We start from the raw sequence: 13,087 nt of genomic DNA on the forward strand, positions 1-13,087 counted from the left end.
TCGCTTCCCCCCGCTGCTTTTGGAGCCTCTTGGCTGCTCCCGGGTTGCCGGGCTTTGCAGCGGATCGCTCCCTCTTCCCTTTCCGTCCATCAGCGGGGAGCAATGCCTGTCTGCAGCTGGCCCGGGAAAACGGGAGGGGACGGGGTAGAGCCGGGGTGGGGCTCTTGGCCCCCGGCTGGTTCCTGGGACCAAGCCGGTGTCCCCGGGGCTACCGGGAGCCCCTGCCCTGCCGGGGTCGGCAAAGCCCCGGGCCCCGCCGTGCGCCCCCGGGCCCCGCCGCGCCCACGTGTCGGCTTCCCGCCGCGCCGCCCTCACGTGACTCCCGGGGGCGCGGCTGGTCCTTGCGGAGTGACGGCAGGCTCGACCAACCGCTACGCGGCACCGCCCCCGCGCCCGTCGCGGATTGGCGGCCGGGCGGGCCAGTGAGGTGGCGGGGCGGGTGCGCGGCGAGGCAGCAGGGAGGCCGGGGCGGCAGCGAGGTAAGATGGCGGCGGCGCCGCCCGCCCCGAGCGGGGCCCGCGCAGCCCCTTCGCCGCGACGCCTGCGCGCTCCCCCGGGGCCCCTCCACCCCGCACCGGCCGGGGGTGCGGTTTCCCCTCCCGTTCTCCGCTCCGGTAGCGCTGCCTGGACCCCGCCTCGGGAGCGCCCCTCACGCCCGCCGCCCGCGGACAAAATGGCGGCGCCGGGGCAGCCGGGTGGCTGCGACTGCGCATGCGCGGGGCCGGGGCGCGCGGGGCGGGTGGCGGAGCACGTGCGTGGGGGGAGAGGGACCCGCACCGGGATGCACCGGGAGCGGGGATGGGCACGGGCACGGGCACCGGGATGCACCGGGAGCAGGGGATGGGCACCGGGATGCACCGGGAGCGGGGATGGGCACCGGGATGCACCGGGAGCGGGGAATGGACACGGAGAGCAGGGGATGGGCACGGAGAGCAGGGGCCGTGCACCGGGAGCAGGGGATGGGCACCGGGATGCACCGGGAGCAGGGGATGGGCATGGGCACTGGGATGCACCGGGAGCGGGGAATGGACACGGAGAGCAGGGAGCCGTGCACCGGGAGCAGGGGATGGGCACCGGGATGCACCGGGAGCGGGGATAGACATGGGCACTGGGATGCACCGGGAGCAGGGATGGGCATGGGCACCGGGAGCAGGGGGCCGTGCACCGGGAGGCTGGGCACCGGGAGCTGCATGGGGGGGCTGTACTGGTGCTGTACTGGGAGGGAAGGATCCTGTACTGGGCAGTGAGCTGCGGACGGGGAGGAGGGGTGCGGGGCTGGGCAGCGCTGGGCTGCGGGAAGCGTGGAGAGGGGCAGGGCTGGGAGAGGGTGCCTGCTGAGGAGGGGGCCGCAGGGGCCGGGCGATGCCAGGAGGGAACGGGGTTTGTACTGGGCGTAATGGGGCTGGGGGGCCCTGTGTGGAGGGGAGTGGGGGGCCCCGGGAGGGTGCGGAGCTGTGGGATTCCAGCACTGGTAGGAAAGGGTCCTGCGCTGGGGCGGTGGGCGTAGAGGGGTGCCTCTGGGACGTGTGTCCGTGCGTCCCCCCCCCGGCCACGGTGCTGGCAGGCAGCAGCGCTTGTGCCTGCACCTTGGCATGGACGTTGCTCCTTGGTGGCTCGGGTGAGTGACGTGTGTTTCGTTCTGTGCAAAAACGGGGTTGCTGCAAAGCTCAGAGTTTCCCCAGACGTGGAAGAAACTGTCTCTATAGGAGCAACTTCATTCAAGGGGGTTAAAGAGTTTTATTCAGATGCGTTAGTAGGTGTTAGCAGATGCTGCTTCTCTTTCTTTTTATCAGTAGTTTGTTTCATTTCTTTTAACTGGTTTGCGTCTCTCAAGCAGGTGTTGGCATGAACAGAATTCGGATCCATGTTTTGCCGTCAAGCCGAGGACGCCTCACTCCTGTGCCGCGGCCGCAGGAGCCTCTGTCATGTGCTTTCACCCACCGCCAGTGCTCCCAGCCGCGGCTGGAGGGGCAGGAGTTCTGTATTAAGCACATTCTCGAAGACAGGAGCGCCCCTTTCAAGCAGTGCAGCTACGTTTCAACAAAGAATGGAAAGCGGTGTCCCAACGCTGCGCCCAAACCAGAGAAGAAGGATGGGTGAGTACCTCTGTCTCCTGGTTCTCCGGGTCTGTACCACGCAGAATTAAAACAGGCAGGAGAAGGTCCTTCTCCTGATGCAGCTGCTGCACTTGCGTTACCTCAGACAAGCGGCTCCCTGTTTCTGAAGCGTTTTTAAGCTAGAAAAAGACTCTGTGAGTGCTGGACGCTGTGTGGAGTCCTCTTGGCCCTGCCCGACTGTCGGGCTGCTGCCCTTTGCCATCAGAAGGTGGCTGCAGCGATCCAGGTCCTTTGTAAGAGCTGTACGTGCGCCCACGCGGTGCCGTACCTCCGCTCAGCCCAGCAGATTTAACTTGCCGCTGTCTGTGCTTATGGATAATCCTCAGCACAGATGCTCTGGTCGTGTGTTACGTGGAGTGGATGGCCTGGTTGTGCTTTTCGTTCTTTGATGCATATGAAATGTTCTGACCACTATGGGTGGAAGGACCTAGAATAGTTACCGACATCCAGTAAGCACCTCAGCAGAGCACAGTTTCCCTTACGGGAGCATCCACACGCATTTCATTCGCGGAGATTTACGGGGATGCGGACACTGGTAGTCTTCGTTCCGTCCTTGATCCCTGTGCGATAAAAAGGATCCATCCAATGTGGGCCAGCGTGCTCTGCCTGAAACTGAGTCAGTGTGAATGGCTGGGAGCAGAAGAGCTCGCCTCAGTGGCTTTAAGTAAAAAGCTCTTTTCTCTCCCTGCTGCTGCCAGCTCCCGCACCAGAGGTGGCATTTCGGCGGTGGTGTGTGGTCTGCGAGCCACCCGGGGCTCTCTGGCATTTCTGAGCTGTACCTGCAGCCGGCGGCTCTCTCCGTGAGAGCGCTGTGGAGGGGATGTGCTTTCCGGGCGCCAGGGAACGTTTCTCACTGGATCGCTTGTTCTTTTTGCTGGCTGAGGGCTTGGAGTCGTAATGAGCTTGTGATTTATTCCCGCAGCGCGTCGTTCTGTGCGGAGCACGCCCGTAGGAACACTCTGGCGCTCCAAGCTCAGATGAAGAAGTCCAATCCTGGGCCTGTAAGCGAGACTCTCCTTTGCCAGCTTAGCTCTTACGCCAAAACAGAGCTGGGCTCCCAGACCGCAGAGAGCAGCCGCAGCGAAGCCAGTCGGATCCTAGGTAAGAATTGAAAGCAAAAACCAGGGAGAGAGGACCTGGAGCTCTCTGTTCTGTGTGGAAAAGCCAAGAATATCACTTAAATCCAGTGAAAAAAAGATCCCAGGGGTCCGTGGGTAAAAGATGGTGTTCTGCAAACCCTGGCGTGTCTCGCCTGCCGCTGACTGTAGCAAGTCACGCCGCCAGACCAAAATCCTGCAGGTTTTCTTCCCTTGCAGTCGCAGAGTAGAAACGTTAGCTAGCTTCCCTCTTTGCGGGGTTAGTCTCTAGCGGTGCCTGTCAAACGCTGGCTCAGTGCTGAGCTTCCCATCTCGCGGGGTCGCTTGGCAGGGCCGGCCGGCAGTTCGTGGTTCCTAGGTGGGCAGGAGCGTTGCTCCACAGGAGCTGCGTGTTCTGGCTGCGCCGCGTTGGTGGGTTTCCTGTTGTTCCGTGTCGCTCGCTCATGCTGTGCGGGGGAGGAGACGCCTCTCCTGGCAAGAGGCAGAGCTGGTTCACCTCCGTGCGGCCGTGGAGCCGAGCTCCCGGGGTCCCCGGCTGCCCTGTGCCGAGCAGCGAGCGCTGGGACGTCGGGCCGTGTCCTGTCGCTCAGGGTGACTTGTCTTTGCAGATGAGGACAGCTGGAGCGATGGCGAGCAGGACCCTATCACAGTGGACCAGACGTGGCGAGGAGACCCAGACAGCGAGGCTGACAGCATCGATAGCGACCAGGAGGATCCCTTGAAGTAAGTTGGGTGCCAGCGGCTGCAGGCTGCTTACACGCACGTAGCATGCAGAGCGTTCTGAGCTCAGTGTGGTACCAGAGCAGATGGCAGTTACGTTAAAGAGGTGACGTTATTAATTGGACTTTGTGCCTTGGGGAGTTGCTAGGTGCGAATGCTCGCAAGTCTTGGACCTGGTGGTTCTTCTGTGAGGCATTTGATGGTCATCCTCTTTCAGTGTGGAGTGGTCCATTCAGCAGCAGTCTCTGGGTGATCTCTTAAATTAAAAATAAATCCGTGAAGATCAGTATTTCTGCTCGTCATCCATTGTTCTGTCTAATCCAGCCCTGCTCAGCCCCTGTTTCTGATGACGTTCGTGTCATTCGGTCAGGAGAACAGCCCCGAGGGACCCTTAGAAACTTCACCCTGTTTGTGTGGGTGTCTTTCAGGCATGCTGGCGTATACACGGCTGAGGAGGTGGCGTTGATCATGCGAGAGAAGCTGATCCGCCTGCAGTCTCTCTACATTGACCAGTTCAAACGACTCCAGCACCTTCTGAAGGAGAAGAAGCGCCGATACCTGCACAGCTGCAAGGGAGAACACGAGGCCCTAGGCAAGTACTGGTACAGGTAGTCACTGATCCGTATTCATCTGGGCGAGGGCACAGCGCTCCTCTAAAAACACATACAGAACTCTACATTAAAAAAAACGGGTTTTTTTCCCCTTTGTAGAAGCAGATTTCAGAGCAGGGCTGTCTCAGTAAGGGTGAGAATTACCCTAGGACTGAAACTCAGCTAGAGAAGGTATTTCTGTGGCTGGCCTTGTGCCTGGAGATTGGTATCGTTTGGGTTAGAAAGGTTGCCGGATTTCTTTGCTCTTCAAAGTTTGCAGTGTTGTCAGGAAATGAGACTACAAAGTTAATTCTGAGGCAGAAGTTCTTTTTTTGTATGGGATTTCCTGTTTTTCGTTTTATAAACAAAAAATTTATTCATCTGTAAGGTCCTGTCTGTATCGGCAAAAGTTTGTTTCGGTCGTTACACCAGTACTGCCGTAAGGACATACTCCTCCTTAGCGCAGATGCAGCTTTCCCTTGCAGAAGCACTTCTGCCTCGGTTGGATTTCCCCCTGTACAGAACGTGCTCTTGGAGGCAGGAGTTCGTAGTTCAGCAGAGGCCGAACCACGTTGTATAACTGGTTGCAAGTATCGCAGTGCAAAGAATGCTTTCCCTAGCATAGTCTTATAATAGCTCATCCTGGAAAATGGCATAATATGGCTCAATCTCAAATAAAAATAACTGGAAATTTGGTACATAACAATTTTGCAGAACTCTTTTTAGCAAACCAGTAATAGAAGAGCAGATCCTGAGCGTTGCCCTGTAATTACGGCTGGGAGTGCTTACTGGAAGCTTCTAGAACTTGCACAGGAGCAAGCTGAAATTTGACAAACTGCTACTCTGCCTGCAGAAATCACAATAGACTTTGGAGTGGCCAAATTCTTTAAAAAGGCGCTTAAAAATATTCAGTTGGCTCCTTGTGCGCACAGAGCAGTTGGGATAAGTCTGCTTTGTCATCCTCTTATGTAAGCGAAAGATGTGCTTCCCATTTATACGTGCGACTCTCGCTGCTCGTTGCCTCCGCGTGTTGACGTCTGTGTCGTTAGCCAGCTGTTGGAGCTCTCAACAGCTGATTTTGGCTCTCGATACCAAAAAAAAAATGGGAGGATGTGGCAGGTGGGGTGGTATTTTCTGACCCCTCCCTTGCTCCCCGCAGGCAGCAGCCTTCTGACGGGCCCGGAGGGGCTGATGGCCAAGGAGCGTGAGAACCTGAAGCGCCTGAAGTGCCTGCGCCGCTACCGGCAGCGCTACGGCGTGGAGGCCCTGCTCCACCGGCAGCTGAAGGAGCGCAGGATGCTGGCGACCGACGGCGCTGCCCAGCAGGTGCGTCCAGCAGCTCGGGAACCGGGTACGGCCGAGTTACGGCCTCGCTGGGTCTCTCTCATCCCTTCCTGGGAGCGATCCCAGGCCAGGTCCGCTCTGGCCCTGCCGGATCGCCCCTTGTAACACCCTTCCTGCAAGGCCGTGAAGATCTGGTCCTGGCCAGCACCCTCGGTATCCCCGCCTTGGCTGAAACATTGGGGGTTCCTAGAGTCGTTTTAAATGGGCACCAAAACTGCAAAAGTTAAAGTGTGGGGTTGGAGAATTTTCCCTTTTGCAAGGGAGGGCTCAGTACAAGGTGGCCTGATGTTCGTCACTGAAAAATAAGTGGAAAATACTCCTTACAGTGGTGAAACCCAGACCTCTCCTAGACCTGGGGGGGACCCAAAGGCAGGCCCCTCGCATCACACATGAAACTAAATGTGAAGCTGGTGTGCAGCCGTTTCTTTGTAACCGTTTTAAAATTCAAAGCATTCCCTTAGCTGACTTCTGAACGTCGAAAGATAAGTCTGAGAAACCTCGTTCCTCGAGACATGCTTCCGAGGTGAAGTCCTTCCTACTGAAATCGGGTTGTGCCTTATTATCTCAGCTCTGTTTAATAAAAGCTTGAATGGGAAGGACATAATGAGGAGCGAGGCTCTGCTGGAGTGGAACTGAGAGTTTGGTCTTGGCGTGTTTTGAAGGCAGGACGCAAGTGTTGTATAGCCGAGGGGGTTTCTCTGGAACAGAGCCGGACGACTCTCCAGCGCGGCTCTGAGCTCTTCTCTTGGACTTGCAGGCGCACACCACCCGCTCCAGCCAGAGGTGCTTGGCCTTTGTCGACGACGTCCGATGCTCCAACCAGTCCCTCCCGATGACCAGGCACTGCCTTATGCGTATCCTTTGATCTGCCCGGGCTGCGTTCCTGACAGTTGGAAGTGTGGCTGATCCTCCTTTTTTCTCTTTGGCCCTAAATCAAGGCCATCGGTTTGCTGTAGCCGTTGGTTTCAAACAGGAGCCCAGAGGAAACGTCTCCCGGTCTGTTGGCGCTCCCGTCCCCGTGGAACGGCCAATTCGTGTGGGAGCGACAAAAAGCTGGGCTTGCCCTCGCCTCTGCCCGGGCAGGTCCCGCTGCAGCCTCCCTGTGGAACGCTGGCCGATCCAGAGCGTCCGAACGGGGTGGCTGGTTCACTGGGAAGCGCCAAGGGAATCTCACGAAGCCTGAGGGAGGCACGAGTTTCTGGCTGCGTGAAAAGGGGGTAGAAGCAGGTCTGCTCTCGGCTTGGCTGCAGGGGCTGGGTGCCAGCAGCCATCCTGAGCAGGGGCTGGGAGCTCTCGGTACGAGTCCTGCTGCGAGGGATGTTTGAGGAAAGGGTGTCTGACTGCCGAAGCACGTGCTCAGTGATTTTTGGGAGGACCCGGATGAGGGAGTAGTTCCTAGCCTGTTTGGGTCAGCGCAGTCTCCTTTTACTCCTTGGAAGGTTCGCACACGTGTGTGTGAACAGCCCCGAGCTGTTTGACCTCCTGCAACGGCCTTGGCTTTTTGAGGACCAGCCCTGAAATTTCCACTGGGATCCCCCCAGCTCAGGGATCGCCGCCCCAACGTGGGATCCACGAACCCAGCGTTGCCCCGGCTGCATCTGCACAGCTCTTGTCCGAGCGGGATTGGGTGGATGTGTCCAGGAGCAGGTTTGGATCGTGTCGGAGCTGCGTTAGCAGCCGTCGCTGGTGTGAGTCAGGAGAGGCTCCGGCGCTGGGTCCCAGAGCAGAGCTGGCAGCCAGGGGGAGGATGAGCTCTTCATTTTGAGCTCTTCGTTTTGTTTTGTTTTGTTTTGTGACTGCAGTTGGCAGACTCGACTCCGGCTATGCGCAGGGAGCAGCCCGGGGAGCAGGAAGCTGCCTTTGTTTCTCTCTAGTGACCGTATACTGCAAAATAAAGACAGGATAAATACCTATAAAACGGTTTGAGCAAGTCGCTGTGCGCAGCTGGCTCGCTTTGAGCAGGGCAGGCCGAGAAGGGAGTGGAAAAAGCGAGGTTTGATTTCCTTACGTCTGAGCTGTCAGCTGACTTTCACTGACACAAACAAGATCTTACTTTGGTTAGCCCTGCTGAGCCGATAACATCTGCAGTCTGCTCGGCTTTGTGCATTGTCAGGAGGCTCTTGGGCTTTGTTTGCTTTTCAGGAGCTGGATTGTTTGTGACAATGCATTAAAGGGAGCGAACGCAGCTGGGCTGTTGGGCTCCAGGTGGAGCGTGTGATTTTGTCATCTTGGCAATCCATGCTTTTTGGCTACCAATAAAGTCAACGCTTGATCTGGGAGTCATTCAGAGAGATTAAAATCTGGCTTCCCCACCCTGCTGTTCATACAGAGACGCTTTCCTCACCGCATCTGCCCTCGAGTGTCTGAGAGATCTGGCTCCTCTGGGCTGGGCTCCCTACCATTGCTGCTAGCACAGACGACGGGCTCCCGCAGCCTGCCGGGAAGTCGTAGCGGCGCGTTCGCAGCCGCCTCGGTGCAGGGAGGAGAGGAGGAAAGGATAAATCTGAAACCTAGACGGCTTAAGGAACTGGGTTAAACTTGACGCCTTTTGCCAGTTTGCCTGGGTTTGGGGGTTTTTTTCCTCTCCCACACTGCGCTGTGTGAAAAGGAGACGGGGGTGTGAACCCCACAAACGTCGAGGACGGCTGGGTAGTTACTTGGGTGGGTTCGATATGGAGGTATCTGACCTGAAAGACTCGATCTGCTCCTGAAACCCGCTTTGGCCCCAGCTCCGGAGCGTCACCTGCGTGGAGGTCGTGCCTCGCTCTGCTCTCTTGGTGACACAATCTCAGCCGTTCCTTGCAGCATAAGGAGAAGCTTCACGACCGTCAGTAAAATGTCGCTCGTGCGGGCCCTCGGGCAGCCTGGGCGGTGGGCCCGTCTGTGGTTGCGCAGGGCTCTTGGAAGAGGCTGGGATTTGCTCTGTAGCTACTCTCTGCTGGTGCATTGCCCTGCAAGCCCGATGCAATTGGAGCAGAGTTTCTGTTTGTGATTAAAGGCAGGAAATCCCATTTACACCTCTGGCAGGAATAGGTTTTCCATTGGGAAGGAAAATGCAGTGGGAAGATAGAAATACCGGAACTAAACTCCTGGCTGTGGAAAAAGCATTGTGTGTGCTCGTATCTCCGCTGCACGTTAGATGTTAAGGCTTGTGCAGACGCCTTTTAAATGGATGTCTGCAAATAAAAGTAAGCCTGTGCATTTGTAATATCTTCCATCTGAGGATCTGCGAGTGCTTTACAGGGATCCAGCTCCGTCTCCCAGCCCCCACGGGGAGGCTGCCGCTCTCGTCCCCGTTTCCATCACGCAAGCAACGTGGCCCGCGTTGCCAGGCGGTTGGGGTGCGACTCGGGAGTCTGGACTCCTGATCCTGGAGAAGCGAACGGGGTTTTCAGCCCCGTTTGCTGGAGGGTGGCGGGTGAGCGAGGAGCATTTATGCCTCTGGATGCGTGTCTGTCTGTAGCTTGGCTGCTCTGCAGGTTTCCCTTGACCGCATCTCCCCAGACATCTGCCAGGACACTAACCAGACTCTCTTTAAACCGTGTCAAGGCTCCGAGGAGGTGCCCTGCAACAAACCGGTTCCCGTGAGCCTTTCCGAGGATCCGTGCTGCCCGCTCCATCTCCGCTTGCCTCCGCAGATGTACGTCCCCGAGCAGGCGCTGGCCGTCCCCGAGGAGCTGGAAGCTGCCCCCACGGACCTGTACTTGAGCGCCGCTGAGCTCCAGCCCACGGAGAGCTTGCCCCTGGAGTTCAGCGATGTAAGTGGGGCAGTGGGCTTCAGGCCGTGGTCTCCTGCAAAAAAGCTTCCCCCGAATATTGCTGTTCTCGTGACACGCCGTGCGGTCGCACGGAAATAACCGGTGGAGCGAGCTGCAGTGCGGCAGACCCGGCGCTCTCTGTGGAGCGTGCATGGATGTCGTGTAAAGCGCTGCCTCCCCAGCACAGATAATGTAGAATTATTTTTATTCCTGCTGGCTTGGGGAAGGAGAGTCTCTTGAAGAACGGGCAGGAGTGCAAAAGGTTTGGGAGATGTTTGTTTCTGTAGGGTTGGTGACTGCTCCTTTAGGTGGGCTGTGCTCTCATTTAAATCCGTATTTAGGGGCTTTTTAAAAAGAGGATTTTTTTTTTTCCCCTCTCCTCTTCCATGAGGAATATATGAGGAGTTTAATCCCCAGATTATTCTGATGCCCTGCATGCATGTTAAGCCTACGTGCTTAAAATCCTCTGAAATTTATTTAAACAAAAAAATAGCTTGGTCGTTTGGAGCTGCTCCTCTGAACGAGGCGTCGCTTGCTTTAGCATTCGGATGCCCCCGAGATTGTTGAGCACTGCCTTCAGGAGGCAAACCTCGCAACCACTTTGGAGCTTGCTGATGGAGGGGGGATCGCCAGCGGCCGCCAAGTCCCAGGGATGGCGGCAGCCACAGCGTTACCACGGGAGAGCGAGCGGGGTCCGGCTGGGCCCAGCGCCCCCGGGGCCGGGGGAACGCTCCCCCTGCCTTCGGCGGGCACCGGCCCAGCTCCCAGCCCTCCTTCCCGTGGGGCCGAGCCGGCACGCCGCGCTCTGAAAACAGCCTTTGTGGGAGGTGGGGGTTTTTTTCAGGTCAGACATGAAAAACGTAACTGTTCCTCTCCTCCAGCCTGTCCTTCGAGAGGGTCCCCTGTTCTCTGTGGGGTTTCGGGTGCTTCAGGCAGGAACCCGGGCGCCTCGCTCCTGCCCTGTACCCCGAGCCGTGCGCGGGCACCCTGCGGCACCCTCCGTCCTCGGCTCGGAGGGATTCGGAGCCACAGCAGCGTACGGCTGCGGAGGGCAGCTGTGTTTTATCTCGCGTCACGCTAGGCTGGTAGAGTGCCACTCGTGAGTCGCAGGCATCTCGCCTTGATGTCAAACACCCTCCGAAGCCAAAACAAACCCCGGCCGCTAACAAAAGCCTCGCAGGAATCCCAGCCTCTCGCGTCAGCGGGGTTATCCACGCACGCAGCAGACGGCAGCGAGCAGGAGTAAGCCAGAGACCGTCCGCGCCAATGCGTTGTGTCGGGGCAAGCAGAGAGCATTGTGTGAGATCCTGGGAGCGGGGTGACTGCTCCGGGTGTGCTGAGGAGGGCAGGATCGGACCCTTTCACAGCCCTCCTGGCTGCTACGGGGATGCTTCTGGGGTAGCATATTGTGCTGGGCTCCGGACCTTGTGCCCCGCACCTTGCTTGCAGCGGGGGCGCAGCGCTGCCAGCCTGGATCACGCCGTTTCTGCAGGAGGCGGCCCCCCTAGCTGCCTTCCCAGCTGCCGAGGCTGGGGTTCCTGGTGGCACGGTGCCCGCTGCTCCGTGGCACGGTGCCCGCTGCTCTGCCTTCCTCCTCCCGTGCCTGTAAAGCAGCGGAGCAGCCTGCTGCCCGCTCCCGCCCCGCTGCTGAGGGGCAGCAGAGAAGGGCTGCAAGGGCTCGCGCTGGCTCCCACGGGGCTCCTCGGGCCCCCTCCTGCTGCTGAGCCGCTCCCGCTGTGTTCTCTCCTAGGACTTGGACGTGGTGGGCGATGGCATGCAGTGTCCCCCGTCCCCTCTGCTCTTCGATCCTTCCGTGGCCCTCGATCAGTCCCTCAGAGACGTTGCCGAGGCCCCCATAGACATACTGGCCCTGGAGGAGCCCTCCCACCCAGGCCTCGCTCCGCAGACGGCGCCGATGGAGAGAGGAGGCTCCTCTGCCCACGTCTTCTCCCCGGCCGCCGAGCCCCCGGCCGAGCTGCCTGCGCAGGTACGGCCGGGGGAGCGCAGCGGGGGCTGCTGGTGGCCGCTGGCCCCGGGTGCTGCGGTGGGCTGGAGGATGTCCCTTCCCGGGGGGGACGAGTCCCCGTTTGCCCTCCCGCCGTGCAGCCAGCCCCTCAGGAGCTGCTCTCCCAGGCAGCGGAGTTTGGACCCGTGCGATGCCCGGGTCTGGATGGTATTGGGAGCGTTGGGGGGGGAGCCAGAGCCTGGCCCTGGTCGCATCTCCGTGGGCAGCTCGGTGCCACCCTCTTCTGCGCGTGGGACGGGTGGCGGGAGCTGTCTGGGACACAGCGGGGACGTCTCACAGGCTGGGGACGCTATGGGGTGCCCGTTTTCTCCCATCTGGGGACTTTCAGGGGAGCTGTCGTCTGCCGGGCAAAGAGCTGCTGCTTTCTCCTTTGGAGTCTCATTTTCCACTTGGAACTTGCTCCTCTTGCGTCCCACCCGGAGCCCGCGGCTCGCTCGGGCCGTGCCCGCGGGGGGTGTCCTGGGGCGCCCCGTCCCGCAGCCCGTCACCCCTCCCGCGCTGCCCCTGCGGCCGAGGAGCCCCCCCAGTGCCTCTCCCCTGCTGGGAGCCGAGCGTTGGGCTGGGGGGCCCCCCGCCCTGCAGCATGCAGCCCCCCGGCTCCGACTGAAGACCGCCGCTTTGCTGTAGCCGTTGGTTTCAAACGGGAGCCCAGAGGAAACGGCTCCCGCTCTGCGGGCGCTCCCGTCCCCGTGGAACCGCCGATTCGCGGGGGAGCGACAAAAAGCTGGGCTTGCCCTCGCCTCTGCCCGGGCAGGTCCCGCTGCAGCCAGCCCACCGTCCCTTTTCTGTCCCCAACAGGGTCACCTGCCGATGGCGGCGTGCCGGCCGGCGCCGCGGGACGACAGGCGGCCAGAGCAAGCCGTCTCCGCCGCCCAGGCCCGCGGAGTGGCCGCCAACGGGAGCCTGGAGCCGGCGCCCGTGAGCTGAGACCGGCAGCACGCGGCGTCTCTGCCGGCCACCGTCCCTTGTGAACGCGAGCTGCGCCGGTGGCCTTGCCCAGCACTGGTGGCCTTGCCCAGCGCCGGTGGCCTTGCCCAGCACCGGTGGCCTTGCCCAGCACTGGGCCAAGCCGCGGCTCCAGCTCCTCTGCCGGCGGCGTTCCTAGAGCGGTGGGGGACGAAACCCCGGAGCGGGGACCCCAGACCCTCCGTCCCCCCGCTCTGCCTGCCCGTGCCGCGGGGAGCCCTGCGGGGCCCGGCCGGCTGCGGAGAAGCTGGAGGGGGACCCGGGGAAGGAGGGGGCGGCTCTGCCCGTTCACCGGGGTCCTGCGGGGGGGGGGGGCCGAGGCCGGGCTGCGGCGTGGGCTCCCCCCACGAGTGACCCCCCCCCCCCCCAATAAAGCGATGGAGATGAGCCCCGAGCGTCCCCGTGTCCTGCGGCGGGGGGGGGCCGGGGGGGGGGGCCGGGGGGCTCGGGGGGGCCGGGCGCCCTCCGG

The 13,087-nt window shown here is 60.4% G+C and overlaps 1 protein-coding gene and 1 non-coding gene across 4 annotated transcripts; both read left to right on the plus strand.

Moving 5' to 3' along the window:
* Nucleotides 1-450: 450 nt before the first annotated feature.
* On the plus strand, nt 451-12,943 carry KANSL2 (KAT8 regulatory NSL complex subunit 2). Of its 3 annotated transcripts, none has more exons than XM_087771403.1 (10): nt 451-479; nt 1,838-2,096; nt 3,040-3,218; nt 3,823-3,937; nt 4,363-4,530; nt 5,688-5,850; nt 6,626-6,722; nt 9,373-9,626; nt 11,377-11,613; nt 12,451-12,943. In XM_087771403.1, the coding sequence occupies exons 2-10, from the start codon at nt 1,846-1,848 to the stop codon at nt 12,577-12,579; spliced, it is 1,593 nt and encodes a 530-aa protein (XP_087627529.1). In that variant the 5' UTR covers nt 451-479; nt 1,838-1,845; the 3' UTR covers nt 12,580-12,943. The 3 variants fall into 3 exon arrangements, with proteins under 3 accessions (XP_087627529.1, XP_087627530.1, XP_087627531.1); XM_087771404.1 differs by lacking the exon at nt 451-479 and adding an exon at nt 1,488-1,618; XM_087771405.1 differs by lacking the exons at nt 451-479; nt 11,377-11,613; nt 12,451-12,943 and adding an exon at nt 10,508-10,866.
* Nucleotides 6,791-6,919, plus strand: LOC148053959 (small nucleolar RNA SNORA2/SNORA34 family). The gene has a single exon (XR_015707804.1). It is a non-coding gene; the product is annotated as a small nucleolar RNA SNORA2/SNORA34 family (small nucleolar RNA).
* Nucleotides 12,944-13,087: the final 144 nt, after the last annotated feature.

Source organism: Nipponia nippon, unplaced genomic scaffold, assembly GCF_047370975.1.
Source record: "Nipponia nippon isolate SJK-2023a ecotype South Korea unplaced genomic scaffold, ASM4737097v1 scaffold_35, whole genome shotgun sequence".
In the NCBI taxonomy this organism is placed as follows: Eukaryota; Metazoa; Chordata; class Aves; order Pelecaniformes; family Threskiornithidae; genus Nipponia; species Nipponia nippon.